Here is a 21,734-nt window from a genome sequence, read left to right on the forward strand (position 1 = left end):
CGATTGGGACTAGCGCGAGATGGTAGCGCCAGATTGGCTTCTTGACCATTCTTCCACGTTCTCGAGCGATCAAACATTTACATCCACCATCTCGGATCCAGAACCATCAAGATCCCAGCACAACTTCTCTCCAGCATCACCAGATCAATCGAGTCACTCCCAAACGCCGCACATCAATCATGGCCAACCTCAAGTTTGACGGCCTCGAAGCTGCAGTCGAGATCGCGCTCTCAGGATACCACGACATTTTCCACCGCCTTGTGGAGCCGGAAGCACCTGCGTGGAACATTTCCATGCAAAGCTTCTGTACCGAGGCAGCTAAAAACCCTCCTTCCGGATGGCTGGACAACGTTACCAACAACAAGGAGATTGCACGCGACATTGAAATCCACCGTAGGCGAAACATTCCCTACAACGGCCCTCCTATCGGCAGTTTCAAGCCTCACGCGGGTGACTCCATATCCCAGCCAAAGGCCGTGAACAGACATCTCGATCTCTACATCAACAAGCTGGGAAACGAAGGTCGAAAGTCAAAGCGCAAGGCAGAAGCGGTGATGGAACAGGAAGGCGGAGGCAAAGCTGCAGAGGAGAACGATGCTCAAGAAGACGATCCCGGCGAAGAAGACAATCCTATCCCCAGGGCGCCACGCGCACTTCGACCAGTGGACGGCCCTTCAGTGGAGCGACTTCGGAAGCTGCTTCTAGGTATCAAGCCAATGGTGGAGCAGGGCATCGCCAACGCTTTTGCCAAAGACCGTTCCAGTCACCACGGTTTCGGTCCCGGCATCATCACGCCAAACTACGAGTACGACGGCTTCCGCTTCYCAGCACATCAAAAGGAAGGCATCTATCGTTGGGAACAGCTCATGCGAGCAGCACGAGGGGTGCTACTCTGCGACGAGGTGGGCTTGGGGAAGACCACCATTGCTGTCGGGGTCATTCAGCGACTTCTCGATGCAGCCACCGCCGTTGGGGAGAGCATTCTGGTCTCGATCGTCGTACCCAGTGGTTTGGTCCACGTATGGCGAGACGCCCTTGCAAGATCAAAGACAATCCGAACGGGCTTGTATAGCTCTGCCCGCGTTCGTCGTATGACCCCAAAGGAGCTGAAGAAGACCTACGATGTGCTGATCATCACCCATGGACCATACGCGAGCGCCGTCCGAGCACTTCTCCTTCGCTACAACCATCGACAAGCTATCAAGGAGGGCCTGGGGCACGTCGTTTCTGGACTCCTCAAGACGGGCTTGACCCCCGATTTGGCCTTTGACGAAGACATACAGTCGTTGGATCTCGATCTACTCGTGATCGACGAAGCTCACTGGATCAAGGACAACAGGCAAAAGGCATCAACCAGAGAGAAGAACAATCTCAACAATACTATCCTCGCGTGCATCCGCAGCTACATTTGCATTCGTCGACTGAACGGTCAGGAGTTTGATGGTGTCAAGATCGGCGACGGTCTTGGAGGTTACGACACATGGCATATTGAGAACGGTGTGAGCCACGAGTCACGCATTTTCCAGCTTCAGACCCGCGACATCTGGGATGCGAAATGGAAGCGCAGCCAGGCGCAGAAAGACCTCGCTGACCGCCTAGGCGAAGAAAACGACCTTGCTGCCGAAAACAATGACGACACCAAGGAGCGGCGCGGGATGGTCGACACCCTTGTGGCTATTAGTGAAGCCAAGATGCACATCATTCATCCTGATCTCCTACACGCCAAGTACGGTAACAAGAATGTCGACGCAGAAGACCTCACGCTTGCTCTCGGGGAGCGCGCCATTGATCCCAACGACGTCAAGCACGCCGAGCGGATACTGGGACCGCAAAAGAAGAAGACCAAGCAAATGTTGAGAGAAGAGCTAGAAGGGCTGAGCCTCCGGCGAAAGGCCTTTCGCATGGCGTTTGAGGGTCCTGACGCGACCAACAGCTGGGAGTATGATAGGATTAGAGCGGTGGTCAAGAGGGTGGAGACGAGGCTTGGGATTCATGCGACGAATGCGATGGACTTTTCTGCAGGCTCACAACGCAACGAGTACATCTCGAGGCACAAGATTCTGGTGTTTTGCGAGTACTTGAGTGCCCTTGATCTGGTCGAGATCGGCTTGGCCACGAGGGGTATCCAAGTCTTGCGTTTCGACGGCTCCATGAACACCACTGAGCGCAACGCGGCTCGAGCGAAGKTTGAAGAGGAAGGGAAGGTACGAAGTTTACCACTGGCCGCGCATACATGGCATCCGCTAATCACACTTGCTAGGACTTTTCCCACGATGCGACACTTCCAGACGAGCACCTAGTTATGCTCATCACAACAAAGGCCAGCAATGAGGGCATTTCTCTGATTCATGCTACAGATTCCATGCTCATGTCGCCAAATTGGAACCCGGCCGTGGAAGACCAAGCCTGCTCTCTCTCTTACCGTGAGGGCCAGACCAATCGGGTCACCATTTTCAAGTTCAGCAGTGAGAACTCCATAGAGGTCCGGATACAATCCGTTCAGATATCAAAGCGAGCGGCGGTCAGGAGTGTTTTGAGCGACAAGATGATCATGAAGACGGCGGGCATCATTCGCACCATGGACGACCAGGAGTTCCTCGATACGGTGAGCCCTTCTTGAGCTCTCCTTCCTGACGTTGGCTGACTGTGATGTGTAGCTTGGCTATGATCGTTGCATCAAGGTCCTGGCGAGTGGTAAGCTGGTCGTCTAGGCTCGCTGGGATGTGAGGGCAAATGATGGAGAGAAATGAACAAGGCTGGTCTTCCAGACAGACTTGGTTTCTTGGCAGGGTCGGTCTTCTCGACAGCGTCGGTCTTCCTGGCAGAGTCCGCATGGCTGGGTAGAAGAGCGGCATGCCAAGACGTTGGCCAGCGGGATGACTTTTCGGAGAGGTCAACTATTTGAGCGGCACGGAATCCAAAGAGTTCAGGTATGTCTGCCCTAGCATAACCATCAGAGTGATTCATGTACCTTATAGTGTTCATTCTCCACGGGAGTACCATCCAACTCCTCACAACCCATCGAGATTGGAAGACGAATTCCGACCGCGGACCAGACGTTCAACGTGACTTCCACATCAAGCTCGACCGTGCGACTTCCTTTTCAAGAGTTCAGTCTGGAACATCTCGTTTTCGATCACCGCATTTCCTCTTCTTCCAAACATCACCCTCCATCTCTTTCATACTCCACCCCCCCATCTCTTTCATACCCCACCCTCCCTTCCCATTAATCACCGTCACGCAGTCACCTCACACCTTCACCGCCACGCAGTCACCTCACACATTCACCGTCACACAGTCACCGTCGCTACAACATGGCGGAACCGATCGCCATCACCACGATGGACGCCGGGACTCAAACCGAGATGCGCACCTCACCGGCTTCCTTGACCCGCTCTCATCCCGCCAAGAAGCCATCTCATCAGCGCCGCGTCAAGCCGCCTTGGATCGCCGCCAGGTCACAGCAGGTGCGATGCTCCAAACGCAAGAGAAGCCTGAATCCTCACTGACAAAGTTCCAGGAAGCGCGCGACCGACTGAAGCACCCGCTGCGCGAGTCTGTTAACGTCGAGGACAACGCCCACCTACCGTCGCCAATCAGGGCGGCTTTCACGTACATTGATGAGCTCCTCGATGATGGCYAAAAGGACATCATGTCCGACGCCACAATCCCACCAGATGATGACGCGGAGCTACCCACCTGAGCATCACCCATCCAGCAAGATGAAGAGCTCGATGACGGAAAACTCCCGATGCATCGTGAGGGTGGTCCGCACGATGGACATGACCGTCTCATGCATGCCGCGGACCAGGATATGGCGCAGATGGGAGGAGCGGCGGAGGGTTCTGGTGATGTATGTAACGCTTATCCAAGAGAGGTTCAACGCTAACATTCTCGAAAAGGTCGACCGTCTCGCTCACGAGACGGAAGACCCTACCAACCAAGAAGACCGCCGTCCAATTAAGAAAAGCGAGAAGATGCGGGTCATCTACCTGTCGAGTGAGACCGAAGAAGAGGACGAGACGGTCGACGCTGCACTCAACCCTGAAGATGAGCACGAGGTCATCGTGTTGTCTAGCGATGAGGAAGATGGCGACGATAAGCACAACGAGCCGGTCATTATCGCCGGAAGCTACGTTAACGACGGCGGCGTCGTCGTCTCACTTACCAAGGAGGAGATACCGGATGAGATCGTCAGGAAGGTCGAGGCTTTCATCGAGGAGATCACCGATCAGCAGCCCCATTGGAAACACATGTAGTTCGTCGACACTTGCACTCGCCTGCGACTGTTTCAAAACAAGACCTCCTTCAAATAGTCAGTGTCTGGTCATTACGCGGCGTGTCAGACCTGTACAAACACTCGAGGACTCTGCATGCGATAGGATCGAGAGATCAGAACACTCGAGCTCGTCGCCCTCGCGCGAGAGCTGAGGGAGGGGTTGACCTTCTCTGATGAGGCCTTCTGGATTCGTTTCGACGACGGCAAGGCGCATCGCACGAAGGCTGACATGTGGTCATGAGTGGGATGGGATGATCATGGATGAGGTGGTCATGGAAGGGGTGATCCTACATGAGATGCCCATGGCTGTGATGCTTCTGAACGAGGTGCTCGTTGCTGGGGTGGTCGTAGCTGGGATGCCATGGGATGTCGAGTATCAATTGAAGAGTAGCTAGCTTGTGAGATCGGCATATGATTCTGCTTGCCGTTGTCCTCCACACGAAGAGTGATGACCTCGACTGGGTAGAGCGACAAGTAAGAGCGTGAGAGGAATGTAACACCTCGCCGACGCCTATCACCAAGTGATCGAGCTGGAGCGTTATCTACCTGCGTGATGATGGAAACTCATTCAGCACTGTCGCATTCAACACTGGCAATCAAGCGGACAAAGACAGCGGGAAAGGGTTCCTCGCAACCTGGAAATCAACGCAACAGCACCCTGAAACTGGTCTCTCAGTTGGATCGCAGGCACCTCTGCTGCTAGTAAATGTTCTAGCAGCTCAAAAGTGGTCGTTTCTAGAGAGACGAAATTCCAAGACGTGATGTAGAGCGTGAAAGAATCCTCGCGAATCAACATAGCAGCACTCTGAAACTATACTCTCTACAGAATCGTAGGCTACTCTGCTGCTGGTAAATGTTCTAACAGCTCAAAATTCGTCGTTTTTGGAGAGAGAAAAGCCCCAGGACGTGATTTAGGGTGTCTATGCGCTTACAAGGACTCTCAGGCAGTACAGGGAAGAGGAGTGTTTTGGGGCTAAACCTAAGCGGTAGTAGCTCTAGATACTGGCGTTTTCGCAGTTAGTGTGCGGATGCTAAGTGCTAGAGGCTACTGCAGCCAGGCCTAAGCTACGTTCTATACGTGCGTCTATATACTCTAAAGGGATGGAGGGTAGGGAAAAACGGCTGTACTGCCTATAGCGTGAAAAGGGCGTGTTAATTAAAGGAGAGTTGGTGCCAACTCTCGGAGATTCAGAGCGCCCTCTTACGCACAGACCCCTCTCATCTCATTAGCAAAATCGCACTCGAATCCATTGAGCAACCGAGGGCCAATGAAATTGAGATTCGCCGTCCCTCCTTGTGGTCAATCGATGACAACGCTTACGAACCGGTAGCTACGAGCACAGGAAGCAGCAGCTTTGTGGAGAGTAAAATACGATCGAATGTCTTACCTAATAATGTTTTTGTAATTGTGCTGTCGTTGTAAGAGGAACCACGATTTCTTGCATGCTGTAGTACTTCCTATGTTGAGAGTTTACATCCCGTTCTTGTTGTTAATACACGTCCCAAAGCTGTCGCCGACGTATATAGCGATGGTAGTGCTCTAAGATGCTCTCTCGATTGATCTGCGGCCTACTCTGCTAGTAAGAAGGAATCTAGTAGGCCTAGAATCGTAGGATTACGGGAGTTCTGCATGCGTTGAAAGTCCGCATTACCCTGCACGGACCTGTCAGAGGTGGAAAAATATATGAGAGCTCTTTTGAATGCGTTAGAAGCCAGCACCGACCTACGCGGACATGTCAGACGTGTGCTAATGTACGAGAGCTGTGCATGCGTTAGGAGCCAGCACCGCTCAGTAAGATCGATGTTGTCGCTCTATCTCGGGTTCTGCGCAAGGTGCCGGTTGCTGGATTCGTGTCTCAGATAGGAGGCACACCTTGCCACGAAAAGTCTGCCTCTAAAGGCACGCAACGCCGACCCGCCTCCCAAACAGCATCAATCCAGGGGCCTAACGTGAGCGGTGCCGTTCGAGACTCGCTCACCTACAAGAGCCTCGAAGAAATCACTAGCTAACCTTCACCTATCCAACAAGAAGGCGAAGAAGTCACTAGCCAACACTCACACATCCAGCAGGACGATGACAGAGACCCTAGCAACAACCCGGTGACCACTACTGGAAGCTACATGGACAAAGGAATGGTCCATTCTCTTACAGAGCAAGAGCTCTCGGATCGGGTTGTGGACAATTAAATGTCCGACAGTGAGAACATGAACTGAAGATGGAAGCATCTCTCAGATACATGCACCCGGCTGAGCCTGGGTAAGAGGACTGTGTTCCTAGCAGACTCGCACTTCGATCAAACATCCTTTAAGGCAGCTCGTAGCGGAGATTGAGAGCGATCCAGTAGGAGGCCTAACCCATAGGCTGTAGGATGTGTAGAAAACAGACGAAAATTCCGTGAAGTTCAGACTCTCGACATCCCAGGGTGCAAAATTGCTAGCCAGTGTTCGACCTTACGAGCAACACGTCCTGCTGGTATATCGCTTTCCACTTCCACGAATCTCAGTTGAAGCTCTGTCTCTATTCCTCGCTTTTGTAACCACTTCACCCATGTGTAGAACTGGACAAGGCGGACGAGTTCTCGCAATCTTTGGAGAGCGGCCTGATCGCGCGGTGACTGAGTGACTTATTAGAGAAACGCGGATCGGGCTTACTCACTCTTGGACAAGACGTTTCCACACCTTTCCGCCCGCTTGCTAGCTTATATTGTTAGATGTACTAGTCTTGAATCGATTTACATGCTTCTGCTGGATTATCTGATAATGAAATAACTAGCGATCTTCCGAAAACTATATCTGCCGTTTAACGTATCGTCACGCTTTTACCCCTTTAGTAGGATGGCACCCAAGATTCATCGCCATTGCTAGGCAGCAGCTACGTTTTGCAAAGCTAGAAGTATCGTTCTTTTTGGTAGAAATACAGCTCCTAAAAAGCTAGACAGAGGTCTTTGCGCCGAAGATGTAAGCGAATACCTCCTGTATCCTCCTAACCCTCGGTGGCATTTGTTCAGGAGAAGCATAGTAATGTCTCCGAAAAGAGTGTACACAACAGGCTCTCTGCTACATGCACTCACCGGAGCCTCTATGAGGCCGCCGGCGGAGAAAGCTTTCATGTTCATTCGGGAGACTGCTAGCGAAAACTCATAGTGGAAGTACAAGTGGTTTCCCACGACATGCGCTCGTCGGAGCCTGTTCAGAGTTACCAACTTCAAGTGGAACAGGGACGAGGATCATGCCACATGTCCGGTATGGCCGCCTGTATTGTTTTTCTCGCAGCTTCGTCCGACCTAGTAACAGTCACGCATCTTCCATGTCTCTTTAATAGAACCGCCTTAGAGGCGACGTACGATATTTTCCGTGTGGCTCTCGCTCTGAACCCCAACGCTCACGGCATACGGGCAAACTTTTCGATCGGGATGTCGGAGTAGTTATACAGATAACAAGGAATGCAAGCACATCTCGAGATATCGAGACGTTTGGAGGAAGGAGACCGTCAACGCGAATCGCCAGGCACAGATATCTGTACTAATATCATCAATGCACGCGCTTCCGATGCGCTTCAAAGTGGGGGAGAACGCAACTCGATCGTAGCAAAGCTAGACTGACTCGGATGAGAATCGAAGAGAAGCGACTTTCACCGATGAGTAGCAATGCCTTCGTCATCACGAAGAGTCGCCTGCACCTCTGGAACTGATATGTGTAGTCTGACGACTGAAAATATGCAGGGCTCTCGAGGCCAAGACGTTCGAACCTATGCGCAGAACGTCGCCAGATCGTACAAACCCTTGGATTTTTCCCCGCGGACGAGCAACTGCCAACGAGCTGCACTGAGATTTGACCAGCCGATCTACACTTCTGCGCAGTTCCTCACGCTTTACGCACAGAAAGCAGACGGTGACGAAAGCGCAATGTCTAGACTGACTGCATCGCAAAGGTGATATTGTCATGCAACTCTTCAGAGAGTGTTGAAGCTCGTTCCCCTTGCCCATTTCAATCCACGTCGAGTTTGAGGGTTCCAATGGTTGGCTCGGAAGAGTAAGCGCTGTCTATTGACTGCTCGATCTGGCAGCTCCAGACCCTGACATGTCGAGAATGCGACCGTTTTGGGTCAAGCTGAAGATGTAAACTTTGACCCTCATCTAGAAGCAAAAGGAAGGAATGACCAAGGAATGATCATACTGAGCATTGCTAGGTCCGATTGCAACATTGGACAGAAGTACACTAGACTACGGTCGTGCATTTGCAGAAGTCTAAAAGGCGCGAACTAAGCGTCGCCGGCTACAAACTGATACAGCTCTTATACGTTGCTATACTTCTTAGTTTGACATGTCGCATTAGTGCCTTTCCACTCGATTCGAACTAGGTAGACTGACGACATTTGCATAGACAAGGTCCGTCTGCCGAGGTTGTGAATGAATACCTTTTGAGTAGTTGAATCTGTGTTCCCTCGCCCCTAGGTGGCCGTAGGAGCCGCCCTTACCCGCTCWCCGTCTCTTTTGGACGTTGCCGTTCGGTTCACGTACGTAGCGCACGGTATACATCGCAGTTTTCGGCCCTTCACTGCAGAGCTAGCTACTACCGGTCGATGAGCTGGGGCAGCTTCGCTCCCTTGGTCTGAGCTCGAGCACAAAAATCTCTGGACACAAGTATCGTGTAGCGTATAAACATGTATCATCTCTTGCATTTCCGACCTCTTTTGGCGATTCACCAGAAGAGACAACGTTTCCTGGCTGAGAATAGCCAGGCTTAGGAATGTCAATGGAAGCACTTTCTTACCCCAGCTTTGTCGCCTTCCCGAGCCCTTATACATCACTCGAAGTCTTGTGTATTAGTTCCATTTTCAATCTATCGAAACAAACTTATCCCTAGCGGTGTTTAGTGAAATGTAGAAGGTAGAGAAAACTTACATCTCTAGTAATTAGCAGTCTTATAATGCAGCTTAGAACGGTTTACTTAACAGAAGAGGAATAGCAACCTAAATATAGTATCTCTTATCGTTACTACTTAGAGAAGGCTATTCGATAGCTTTAGGTAATAGTAAGTGTTAGAATGATTAATCTTCATTCTAGCTAAATATTAATCAAGGACTACCTATGCTAGCCCTAGCATAATATTCGGCTAACCTCCCCTTTTAGGAAGGCGTTGGGCGTTGGGCGTTAGGCGTTGGCTCTAGCCCGATTGGGAAGTCTCTAAACAGACCCTGAAAAAGCTTAAGTAAATGTTCAAGAAAGAATGAATCGATTAATCACGCAATTAATGCGATTAAATGCATTACTAGAACATTCTAGAGACTACGCTCTAGCTAATTAATGCATTAATTAGAAATTAAGGCTACATATAGAATATTCTAGCTCATAATCTAGAAAACATAGATATGGCCTAATCCGGCCACCTCTAGACAGGTTAAGCAACATAACGATTAATCGTCTATTTAATACATTTCACATATTCTAATCAATCCCTCAACTAATTCACATCGATTACACGCCCTGATTGACGACCCGAGTTATCTCCGAGATATCATCTATATATCTCCTAAATCCTTTCGCCAATATTTAACTCGACCCTAAGTCAAATCAACACCAGATTTTGACTTTGACATGTGAAAGACCCACTTAGCATGGGTCCGTGCCGAGACAACCCTTCACAACAACAACATCCCTTCCGAGCATATCTCCACAAAACTTCTCATCACAACGACAACATCCCTTCGAAGCACCTATCCACAACAACCTCTGTCCACAACGGCATCTCTCTAGAACGACAGCGGCCATCTTCATCACGCCATCTTACCTCACTTCCGCATCATCAAACAAAATCTTCACCATCACGTCGATCATCACACCTTCTGCATCACTAACATACTTCTCTTCCCACGAACATTATGGCGTCGGTACCACGAGCCTTGCCGCTGCTGATCTCTCCGGTCGTGATTCCAGCTGGCCTGATCTACGGCAACTGCACAAAAGAAGCGTCTCCTACCCGTTTAAACCGTTAATGAACAAATCATCCCTTTGTGCCATAATGTTGAATGGTGGCTATCCAATATATACCATCAGAGTCATCCCATTCCATCCTTTCATGTCTCTCCTACACACAAGACCGCTTGAGGGGGGCCGTGTAATAGTTTCCGTGTGGCTCTCGCTGCGATCGTACCACATGGGCAACTCGCTTGCCTAACGGCAGCAGAATTTTTACGATCTGGCGCAAAGTGTCGCCAGATCGTACGAACTCGTTTCTATTGCACATGAACGCGCAAGTGTTAACGAACTGCACTGAGATAGAAGAATCAGGTTTGCACTTCTGTGCAGTCATTTCGCGTKCCGCATAAAGGAATGAGAATTGGAGGCGCGTAGTGTCGTTGGACTACGTCGCTTAGATGACTTCGTGATACCACTGTTCAAACATTGTGAAAGCTCGTTCCCCTCGCTCGTTTCCGTACAAGATTGAGAGCGAGCATTCGGATGCGAGACTCGGGAGATTGTCTATTGAATGCCCAATCTGGCATCTCTGGACCCTGAGATGTCGAGAGCCTGAACTTTCCGGGTCAAGCGACGGTGTGAGCTTTGACCTTGTCTAGAAGCTAGAGGAAGAAACCGCTAGGGCTTAGTGAGATTGAGCGGTACCAGGCCGAATTGCAACACTCGATAAGGATGCACTGGACAKGTTTGAACACTTCTGAATGCTCGACGGAGCGGTGCCTGTTCTTTCTTCATTCAAAACTCTTATACATTGTGACATGTCTTATTTTGACTTGTCGCATCGGTGCGTTTGTCACGCGATCTGATCGCGGTAGGGCAAGGGCATTTGCACACGTCTTACATTCTGTACTAATGCCATCTCTACTGCACCTGGAAAGGCTCTTCCTGCCCAAGCCCAGCCGAGTTTAGGCACGTAAGAGACACTCCTATCTTATGTCAGGGACTTGAGCTTCTTCATTACGAAATCCGGAAAGTGCCCGAAGATGTATACACATGTCTAGATATCGTGTAAATCTACTCTGGCGGGCTTTTGAAGAGGCGGACATGCGACACGGGTGACCGAAGAAGGTATGTCAGAGCCGTTCATATAAGATCTATCCCATTAGGGCTAAACACCCTAAGTGGTCTTAATGATGTCCAAGGTTTCGCTCTCTACGGGCTTGACGTTGGAAGACCTGCCAGAATCCTTCCCACCAGCAAAGTAGCTCACAAATCAATTGAGAGAAAAGTTTAGGACGCTACCATCGTTGCATATTGACAGAAAAGTTTGTGCCAGAGCCGTCGATCTGAGGCTCATTCCATTAAGACGAATCATTATCAGTCATCTCTATAATATCCTAGTGCCTCGCTCTCTACGGGCTGAACGATTCAAGGCCTGCTAGAATCCCTCCGACTTGCAGAGTAGCCTACAAATCAATCGAGAGAGCAGTGCAGGTGCCTTCGAGCTTCGCGTTCTCGTCGGTAAGGGCACGGACTTATGGGGCCGCAGCGTTGCTTTCAGACTCCGCTTTCGCCTCCAAACTTGCAAGCTTGTCTTTGAGCTCAATTTGTGCATTATGCCACCGCTGTACATCACTCTCCAAGTTGTCTCTCTTCTCTGTGACCGTCCCGAGTTGCTTGGCGACTTCTTGTTATCGTCGGTGGACTGTTGCAACTTGGAATCGAGCACCTTGACCTCCTTCTCTCGATCCTGACAAGTCTTCTCCAAGGCTTTGTTGCGGTCGGCGACCTCCTTGTTAGCGACCCTGCTAGTCTTCCCATCCACAACAGCCCGAAGACCTTGATTCTTCAAGTTGGTAACCTTGAGCTCATCCTTGAGCTCCTCGATCCTTATTCGAGCTCCCTCGCACGTCCTCTTGAGCTCGGCATTGATCAAGGGCGCGAATCGGGCATTGGAAAAGTTGTGTGCTTGATTCAATGCCAGCGAGGGATGCGCCTGCTTCCGAGCAGCTTCTACTTCGAGACGTCGCGCTTTCAGCTTCAGTTTCAGGTCCTCGGCCTTCTTGCGTTCCATTACGGCTTGCTCATAATAGACCGTGTGTCGGGTAATATTGGTATTGGTTCCGAGCTCCCGAATTGTTGTTCTGTTATGTCGCGCGTATGCTGAAGTCATTGTGCAGGGTTCTGCTGCGTGATGAGAGGGTGGGGCCGTTGAGGTAGATGTCTGGGGGAAGCTTGAGGTAGATGTCTGGGGGAAGGTTGAGTGTATTTCCGAAGAAGGAATACTGGATGTTGATGAACGGGGAAGGAGCTGTCCAAGTTGGTCCACAAAGTCAAAGGCCTCGCTCTCTCTAGGCTCGATGATTTGAAGCCCGCTAGAATCCTTGCTATTAGCAGAGTGGCCGTCACTCAATTGAGGGTGCAGTCTAGGGTGCTGCTCTTGCTGATAATTCCTCATATCGACAGGTCTGGCTATACCGAGGCAGGCGTTAATAACGGGTAGAGACACATCGAAACTTGCTAGACCTCAATCTTATGCAGCATGTTCATGCAAACGACACTTCTATAAAGCAAATGCAGAAGAGCTCACACTGTCGACTACCCCATCCCCCGCATCTCCACAACCGCCGTCATTTATAATACATGACCACTCTTATTATGATATCCATCCTTAGAAGGCGAGGTCTTCCGGCTCCTTATCTCTATTACCGACATCTCCATTCGGAGCCATTCTACGGACAATCGCTAACAGCTCGTTATACTACGCGAGTCTGTCTTCGTAGAAGGCGTTAAGCGCCTTATTACGCTTAAGCTCCGTCTAAGCGAGCCGCTCCTCGCCCTTTTCAATCTCCTCTTGCAGCTCTACAATCTGCTTGAGCATCGTATTAGTTTCTGCTCTCACTTTTTTAACAACGGCCTCTTGCTTCCGCTCCTCTGTTTTCTTAGTCTGCCTTAACAGCATGTCGTTAAGAACCCAATCTTCGGTGCTAGACCAGGCTTCATTTTTCTGGCTATATACGGAGAAGACACTAACACCGGTTGAATATGAACTAAACCGTCTAGCGTTGAAGATGTAACCCTCGTAAAGCCGTGTGAAGAAGATCTCGCCGAGTGCTACACGATTTGGCCTGCAGCAGCAATGGATGACAAACAGCCACAGCCTAAACCTCCTAGGCCACTTCTGGTCGATAATAGCCTCGAATAGATTCATAATGAGTGCCTAGATCCCACAACCGAGTTGAAAAGCACAGATAATGTGGTTTAAGCCGTTATAGGTTCGATGGTTGTCTAGTCTGACGGGAATGTCGTTGCTATACCCCACATCGATAAGCGGTGCATCTAAAGGGTCGTCTATCTCGTCTGCTAGTATCGTGGCGAGACATTTGCGTAGATTAGCACAAAACTCCCGTCCTCTAACGATGCGGCGCGAACTAGGGCTCTTCTTAGTCTTGTTCTAGATATACTTGCGGTATAAGGGATCGACCTTCTTATCTCAAGATAGATAGGGCTTCCGGAAGCGGTCGATAGTATCGGCTATAGCACGATCTCCTCCTCCGTAGTACTATTCTACGATACTAATAACGACGAGGAGCTGATTAGGCGTTAAAGACAGGCCCTTCGTATCGGCAATCTCGTTAATGTAGATCTATACGCTACGTAGCCTTCAAATCTGAGGTGTTTAGGGGCTTRGACTAAGGATGTAGAGCTAGCTAAATTCGTCGAGCTAGTAGCCGGTGTGTGTTAACTAATTTGGCTAGCTAGCTCTATAGCTAAGGCCTAAAAGCTACGTCATATACGTGCGTTATCTAAATAAGGAATGTCTATAAGGGACGGAGGGTAGGTAAAACTAATACGTAGGCTACCGAGGGTTAAGAGAATACGGAGCTAAGTTAAATAACTTAGGAGGTATTCGGCTACATCCTCGGCGCACAGACCTTGTCCATATATGGGTGCTTGCCGTAATAAGCGCGATCCTTGAGTTTCTTAAGGATTGTCCGGAGGTGAATGTTCGTTAGGTTCTCACGTGCCCATCCGCCCTTCATCGCCACCTTCAATATCTCCGGGTCTGTCTCGACGGCGATGAGAAATCCGATGGTCTAGAGGATCTGATCGTCAACTCCATTAAGGGTCTTGCTAAAGGCAAATTCAGTCCGGAGCGTGTAGCAGACAAGCTCTAGTATGCCATTCTCATCTTCAATGTTTCGCTTTTTAAGGCGCTCCTCCTTCACAGAGGCACCCTTATCAGCGTACATGACCCTCTTGAGGGTGTCATCATTGACGATCAGCTTGTTACGAGGCGTGGAGATGGGAAACAGGCCTCGATTCTCCACGGCCTAATGACCATCTTCCCCTCCAGTGTCAGAGATGAGTTCCTCATCGTAATCCTCCACTGATGGCTGCTTCCAACGATACGAGCCTCCCGACTTGTTATCAGTGGGCTGATCAGTGGGGCGACATAGCGACGTCTCTGTGATGCGATCCGCTTTGTCGTAGTTAGTACCTTCCCCGCCACAGTCGTCTTCGTCGCTGCTGTATCCTCCTTCGGAGTCATTGTTCACTTCTGCGGCGAGCTGTTTCAGGGCTTGCTCAATCTTGTCTTCCGGTTGCTGTGAGAAGAAAAGATGCTCTTGTCCACGTTAGAGCTCCTGCTCTGGATCTTCATCGCCTCGGCTGCCGTCCTTCGGATCATCGTTGCTAAGTGAGGTCGCATTTGAGTCGCCCTTCGCCAGACCTGGAGCATCTGGCGGGGACTTTAGGGCCTTCCTAGCCAGTGTGCTAAGGGCGGCTTGCTTACGGTTGTTAGAAGAACAACTTGCCCCTCCGTCCTGTACTGTAAGTAGCTCCGAGCCCCCAAACCTCGCTCCTAGTATATTTGTGTGTACAAAGAACACGATGAAAGCACAGATGTCGTTATGTTAATTGTCTATCAGAACAAGTCATCCTCATTTATCCTTATAATATTCTAATACTCGCTCTTCGCATCCTCGACGAGCCTAGGCCTGCTAGAACCCTGACAACTAGCGGAGTGGCCGGTCAATAAATCGAGAGAGCAGTACTTGTTAATGATTCCTCATATCGAAAGCTCTGGTAAATTGGCCGAGGTGCACTTGTACATCCCGTCTTTGCGTCAAACAAAGTCAAAAGAATATCGAAGGCAATTCCCAGATGAAGCTGATGGTCGATACTATCGAGATCTATCCTGTAATCTCGCCTATCAAAGCCTACTTGCATTGACGAGACCAAGCGGTATGAAGCTATCGTTCATTGATGTTCGTCTCATTTTGTGTGCTGCAGTTATCCTCTTCCCCTATAGACCCTAGACGAGGTCCCTAAGCTGGCTACAGCTATGTGTTGCTGCTMTGTCTTATCAGTTGGTCATCTAGAGGATTACCCGAGACTTTTCTCCAACCTGCTCGACATAAGCTCGAAGTGCCTTTGGCGCTATGAGATCCACAAGCGTGCGAGCCGCTTGTGAATCTAAAAGTCCCAACCATTAGTATTGATGTAGATTCCAAGCCGCTCGAGTACTCATGCTTCTACCGCGAGGCTTCGCGGGCTCAAGACGACCACTGCCTTCCTCAGCCTCTATGCCCTCCTCTCCACCACTAGCATCCTCGCCTTCGTTCTTAGCCTCCCTRCCCTCCTCTCCACCACCAGCATCCTCGCCTTCGTTCTCAGCCTCCGTGCCCTCCTCTCCACTACCAGCATCCTCGCCTTCGTTCTCAGCCTCCGTGCCCTCCTCTCCACTACCAGCATCCTCGCCTTCGTCCTCGGCCTCTATGCCCTCCTCTCTACTACCAGCATCCATGCCCTCGTATCCGCCATCGCCGGTATATTTACCACCACTAGCCTCGATGCCATCGTATTCGCCATCGCCGGGATATTTATTACTAGTAGCCTCATTTTCCTCGTAGTATTCACCACCACTAGCTTCGATGCCCTCGTATCCGCTATTACCGGAACTTCCATCCCTACCAGCGTTATTTTCCTCGTGGTATTCACTACCACCAGCCTCGATGCCCTCGTATCCGCTATTGTCGGATCCCTCCTCACCGCCATAGGTATTAACCTCCAGGACKATCGGGTCGTCCTCGTTCTGGATCAGGCCTACTTCGATCTGTTGATCTCTACGCTCATCGAGAGAAGGGACGATCTCCACCTTGCCGTCTTTGGTCGACCCACTAGTCACCTTCATGTTCCAGATGACGAAGGGGATGGTATTTTCAATGTCCGGGTTGGTAGGACCTGTTGCAAAGATTTGAGACATCTTCAATACCTCGAGTGAAGGCTGAGCACGCTCATCGTACTCCTCGTTCTCCATCATGCGACAGAATGCCTTCACGACGGCCACGTAGACGCCGGGCTCGTCCAGGTTGAACTTTTCAGGATACTTGTTGAAGGTGGTCCACCATTCGGAAGAATCCTGGATCTTGTAACGTTGCTCGAGAACGCCATCATAGTCACCGAGCGTGTGGTCCTCGCCGTTCTCGGCAATGTTCTGATCTGTCTTGTCCGAATATCCAACGAGGGCCGCGTGGCGGTCTTGATTCCGAGTTAGTCTCGGKGCTCCCTGGATATCTTTGATCTGCTGGTTGAGGTTCGCGATGCGAGTCTTGCGCTCGCTATACGAAGGTCAGTGAAATACATGTGTTACGCTCACTTCACCGCAGGCTTACCCATCCGACATGTGCATTATCTGGCTCCAGTATGCACTACTGCTCTTTTGCGTCTCCTTGGTGTCCATACTTGCGGTAGGCGGCCACAAACGAAGAGGGAGCGGAGTAATGCGCGGTTCGTATGCGGTAAGGAGGAGTTATATGATGTTGTCGTGGGAAGGTGATGCTGTCGAAGGAGAGTGATGATGTCGCAGAGTCGAGTGAGGTGAAGAAGAAGTCGGCAGTGACAAGTTTGAGATTGAGAAAGCACAAATTTCGGCGACCGGCAATAGTTCGGTTCAAGGCGCTAGCGTTTCGGGACGTGCCGAAATTTTAGAAGTGAATGGAAATGTCACATGCGAGGGCTTCCCCCATGTTTGTGGATAAGACTATAGTAAGTATACTAGAGCCTAACATCAACTAGAGCGTGGTCTATAGGTTATCCGCTCATGGCCTCAATGTGGTGACTCGCACGCCTCGACTGATAAAGACAGCTGCCCCCCTACAATTATCATGTGATTCAAGGTGAATGTCGGCAATCCGCAATCGACCTGCATGACAGACAGAGATAAGGTTTCGCTAGCGTGCTTCACTGGATTGTTTGCTACATTGATTGTGAGATTTCTTCCACAACCTTCCACAAACATCCACGTTCCCTTCCCCCAATCCATTCTCTGCAAACTGCGCCGTCAACTTCGGTCACCAACTGCAGCTGCACTACCACGCAACAACTCACCACTTGGCCGCCGTGCAACATTGCTGCCGCCACATTCTCTGCACCGCTCAGACGCATTCAAATTGACCGCCTGTGAGTAAACCACCGCGCGGTCTGCATGATCTGTGAGGTCTCTGAGGGCACCATCACAAGACTTGCGGTCCCAAAAAATCGCAGCTGACACTGACGCTCACCAAGACCAACACGAGCATGGAGCGCGCCGAGCAGCAGTCCGAGAAGGGCATCACTCTGAAAGACAAGAGTGAGAGTGAAACCGAGAACGATTTCGAGAGTGTGACCGAGGGCGGTTTTGAGAGTGAGACCGAGGGCTATCTCGAGAGCCACGCCGGCGTTCAGTCCGAGAAGACGGCAGAGATCGAGAAGAATGCCACAATCAATGAGTCCATCAGCTACGCCAACCAGGAGTACCCCGAAGACGACGTCACCTGGACCGACGATGGGCGTTGGTACAGTGCCAGTGCGGGTATGTTCTTTGACGATTCGAGCCAGTCGTGGTACTACGATAACGGCAAYACTGGCTACGGCGACGACGGCAGTGTGCAGAACAGCTCGACCCAGCAGAACGGTGAGCCTCGGGGCGGAGAGGGCGCTCTTCTCAATCAGCAGCAGAGCAGCTTGGTCCAGCAGAACGGCGAGCCTTGGGGCGGAGAGGGCGCTCTTCTCGGCCAGCAGCAGGGTAGCACAGGCTACGAGAACAGCGAGGGTCAGGGTGCTTTTCCCGGCGAGCAAGTTCCCGCCATCACTTGCGAAGACATCGTAAGTACACCTCTACTCTTTCTGTATCATTGAGCTAATCATTCGTTGTAAAGTACCTCTACCAGAAGTCTCCTACCCCAGAAGAGMTCATGGAGTGCTTCAAGCAGGAGAAGCAGAAGAGATTGCAGGTCAAGCAGCTCCAGGACCACACCGCTCAGATGAAGATTCGTGCTGATAGGTTGGTACATGAGATTCTTCCCATCTTCGAGGAGACGGAGAAGACCATCGATGAGCTGAACAAGAGCAAGGGTTACTCTAGCGAGATGTTTGCCATCGTCTGCAAGGTCGTCAAGGTGAGTAAGGCTGTGAAGGACGAGCTGGGGAAATTCGACTTTTAGTCGAATCTGCTGTTTTGAAGCTGGCGAGGGAGGATGGCAGGGATGGTGACAAGGAGCTCCCGGAAGGCGAGGCTCAATACGACGAGGCTAAGATGAAATTTGAGCAGCTTGAGGAGTAGCAGAGGCGATTTGAGACTATGATGAGGCCTTGGGGATAGCTATTCCAACAGTATATGAGCCCGACATTTGCATAACAGACGGAGTTTAATAGCTTCAAAGTTCGCCATCATATCGAGAGAGCACACGGAGAAGAACCAGGGCATGAATGGAAAGGGGCGTAGAGTCCCACGCTTCCGTTGCCCGTAGAAGTAGGTGGTCAAGCTAGTGGCACTCGTGGAAATGGCCGAGGTGATAGCTCCTTAAGTCTGCAATCCACATCGAAGATTGGCGGGATGGAAGACMGGCAGCGCTACAAGGCCAGCACAGGTTGATCCAACACACTAGCTTGCCATGTCCAAAGTGCAAACTTTGAAGCGAAAGGTGAAAGCGAGCACAGGCTGATCATGACTACCAAGTCAGAGATAGCCCCCTAAAATGAAAATTTCCTTGCTATTGATAACTTTCCTCGTGACTTTGCCATGTCGTGYCAACCGTAGTGTCATTCGTTTGATTGCGACATACCATTTATTACAGCTTTGAAGCCGCATCCCCTGGAAAGAAGAGCGAGAGCGCAAGGCCTGGCAAGCTCTTCTATATTGATGGCAGCAGCGTCTTAATGACATGGACGGAGCATGTACATAACAACCATTTGAGGTGGCCAAGTATGGGATGCAACAGAGGCCATTGCAATACAGACGACTCCAGCACCGAGTGGGATTCCAGTAGCTCTAATGTGAGATAGAGAACACCTGGCAGAATCAGAATCAGGGTGTTTGGAATCCCTCACTTGGACAGCTCTGGCTACGATGAGTACTCCTCCCACCATCGTACCCAGCGTATCCATCCATACACCAGAGAGAACAACGATCTCAACAGCACTATTCCCGCATGCATCCGCAGCTACATTTATTTGTATTCGCCGACTGAACGGTCAGGAATTTGATTGATGGTGTCGAGATCGGCGATTGTCTCATATCGCTACGTGATGGCTCCAAGGCTAGAGTCCTTCAAGGCTTGCTGTTGTGCTCCTGGTCAATCTGGCTGGCGCTCATGCCATGCACAACCAACCATACCAAGGACGGTGACGAAGACGCTGTTTTCTGATTAGTCACCAATCGATCGCGGATCTTGCCGCGTCATGTCATCCGATCCCGACCTCGCGTTTCACAATCACCTTCAGGCGGCGGCGGCGGCGGCGACAACGCTCTCCATCCACGCTCACCACCAACACCACACAATCATGGGTGCGCTTCTATCCCTCCCGCTGCTGGCAATCCCCAGCATGGGTACCGTACGTGTCACCCATTCCTCCACCCCACCATCATCCCTCCACCACCGCCGGCGCAAAACACATCTCCACCCCAACTAACCACCATCTCAGCTCCTCACATTCGGCGCGTCCTGCTGCGGCGCAACGACATGCTCCGCTCTGTGCAGCGCGACCGGCAAATGCTCTTCTTCCATCGCCACACGAATCGCCTACGCCTTCATCCTCCTCCTCAACTCGCTCCTCTCATGGGTCCTCCTCACCCCATGGGCCGTCCACAAACTCCAGGGCATCCTCCTCGACTACGTCACCATCAACTGCGCCGGTCACGACTGCTTTGGCTTCGCAGCAGTCCACCGTATCAACTTCGCGCTCGGCCTCTTCCATTTCGTCCTGGCCATGCTCCTCCTCGGCGTCACATCCTCCAAAGACAAGCGAGCATCCATTCAAAACGGATGGTGGGGCCCCAAGATTCTCGTCTGGCTGGGCTTGATCGTCCTCAGCTTCCTCATCCCCAATCGATTCTTCGAGGTATGGGGCAACTATGTCGCATTAGCCGGCGCCATTCTCTTCCTCTTGTTAGGATTGGTCCTGTTGGTGGACTTGGCCCACACTTTTGCCGAATACTGCATTGAGAAGATTGAAGACACAGACTCGGGGATGTGGAGGGGGATCCTCATTGGAAGCACGCTGGGAATGTACTTGGGAAGCATCGCCTTGACAATCGTCATGTACATCTTCTTCGCGGGAAGTGGCTGCAGCATGAACCAGGCCGCCATTACCGTCAACCTGGTCTTCCTCCTCGGCATCTCCGTTCTATCCATCCATCCAGCGATCCAAGCATCCAACCCAAGAGCAGGTCTCGCACAAGCTGCTACAGTCTCCATCTACTGCACATATCTCACAATGTCAGCCGTAGCCATGGAGCCTGACGACAAGAACTGCAATCCGCTCGTTCGCGCTACCCCCACCCGGACCGCGACCATTGTCCTCGGAGCGGTCGTGACCTTCCTCACTGTAGCTTACACCACCACTCGCGCAGCTACCTACGGCCTGGCACTTGGCAGTGGCAAAGCTGGTGGATATGTCAGTCTTGATGCTGATGATGAGGCTGGCGGCCATGGACTCGTCGACACCCAACCTGAGAGTCGCAGAGAAATGCGTGCCGAGGCTCTCCGACGAGCGGTGGAGAGTGGCGCACTTCCAGCTTCTGCCTTGGATGACAGCGATGATGAGGATGACGATGAGAGTGCGGGCAAGCACAAGAACGATGATGAGAAGCAACGGACGCAGTACAACTATTCATTGTATCACGTCATTTTCATGCTAGCGACGGTGAGTGCTTAGGCTTCAGCTTCCAGAATGAATGTACTGACATCTCTTGCAGGCCTGGGTAGCAACACTCCTGACACAGAACATTGGCGGCGACCGTGACCTTCAACAAGGGGACTTCATTCCTGTTGGAAGGACATACTGGGCCAGTTGGGTGAAGATTGTATGCGCATGGGTGTGCTATGGCATCTTTGGCTGGACGCTCGCTGCGCCGGTTATGATGCCCGATCGATTTGAGTATTGATTCATTGATATCCGCGCTAACGAATTGTATTGAATGACTGTTGTGTTTCGATGTGATTCTTGTTCCATTTTTTGCCTACTCATTCCATTCCGGCCGTAAAAAACAAACG

The 21,734-nt window shown here is 51.0% G+C and overlaps 7 protein-coding genes; 5 read left to right on the forward strand and 2 right to left on the reverse strand.

Annotated features, from left to right (window-relative positions):
* Positions 1–179: 179 nt before the first annotated feature.
* RCC_09494 (uncharacterized protein) lies at positions 180–2,711 on the forward strand (the record flags this gene model as incomplete). XM_023774736.1 has 3 exons in its annotated part: positions 180–2,204; positions 2,261–2,605; positions 2,658–2,711. The coding sequence occupies 3 exons, from the start codon at positions 180–182 to the stop codon at positions 2,709–2,711; spliced, it is 2,424 nt and encodes an 807-aa protein (XP_023630504.1).
* A 603-nt stretch (positions 2,712–3,314) lies between these two features.
* Positions 3,315–3,703, forward strand: RCC_09495 (uncharacterized protein; the record flags this gene model as incomplete). XM_023774737.1 has 2 exons in its annotated part: positions 3,315–3,467; positions 3,521–3,703. The coding sequence occupies 2 exons, from the start codon at positions 3,315–3,317 to the stop codon at positions 3,701–3,703; spliced, it is 336 nt and encodes a 111-aa protein (XP_023630505.1).
* Positions 3,704–3,751: 48 nt separating this feature from the next.
* On the forward strand, positions 3,752–4,259 carry RCC_09496 (uncharacterized protein; the record flags this gene model as incomplete). XM_023774738.1 has 2 exons in its annotated part: positions 3,752–3,853; positions 3,903–4,259. The coding sequence occupies 2 exons, from the start codon at positions 3,752–3,754 to the stop codon at positions 4,257–4,259; spliced, it is 459 nt and encodes a 152-aa protein (XP_023630506.1).
* Positions 4,260–13,015: 8,756 nt separating this feature from the next.
* Positions 13,016–13,408, reverse strand: RCC_09497 (uncharacterized protein; the record flags this gene model as incomplete). Its single annotated transcript, XM_023774739.1, has 1 exon — positions 13,016–13,408. One exon carries the CDS (start codon positions 13,406–13,408, stop codon positions 13,016–13,018), a length of 393 nt encoding a protein of 130 aa, XP_023630507.1.
* Positions 13,409–15,691: 2,283 nt separating this feature from the next.
* Positions 15,692–16,942, reverse strand: RCC_09498 (uncharacterized protein; the record flags this gene model as incomplete). XM_023774740.1 has 2 exons in its annotated part: positions 15,692–16,820; positions 16,875–16,942. The coding sequence occupies 2 exons, from the start codon at positions 16,940–16,942 to the stop codon at positions 15,692–15,694; spliced, it is 1,197 nt and encodes a 398-aa protein (XP_023630508.1).
* An 836-nt stretch (positions 16,943–17,778) lies between these two features.
* Positions 17,779–18,642, forward strand: RCC_09499 (uncharacterized protein; the record flags this gene model as incomplete). XM_023774741.1 has 3 exons in its annotated part: positions 17,779–18,345; positions 18,399–18,523; positions 18,594–18,642. The coding sequence occupies 3 exons, from the start codon at positions 17,779–17,781 to the stop codon at positions 18,640–18,642; spliced, it is 741 nt and encodes a 246-aa protein (XP_023630509.1).
* A 1,380-nt stretch (positions 18,643–20,022) lies between these two features.
* Positions 20,023–21,625, forward strand: RCC_09500 (related to TMS1 protein; the record flags this gene model as incomplete). XM_023774742.1 has 3 exons in its annotated part: positions 20,023–20,073; positions 20,164–21,384; positions 21,437–21,625. 3 exons carry the CDS (start codon positions 20,023–20,025, stop codon positions 21,623–21,625), a joined length of 1,461 nt encoding a protein of 486 aa, XP_023630510.1.
* Between the last annotated feature and the right edge of the window lie 109 nt (positions 21,626–21,734).

Source organism: Ramularia collo-cygni (genome assembly GCF_900074925.1).
Source record: "Ramularia collo-cygni strain URUG2 genome assembly, contig: RCC_scaffold18, whole genome shotgun sequence".
Classification (NCBI taxonomy): Eukaryota; Fungi; Ascomycota; class Dothideomycetes; order Mycosphaerellales; family Mycosphaerellaceae; genus Ramularia; species Ramularia collo-cygni.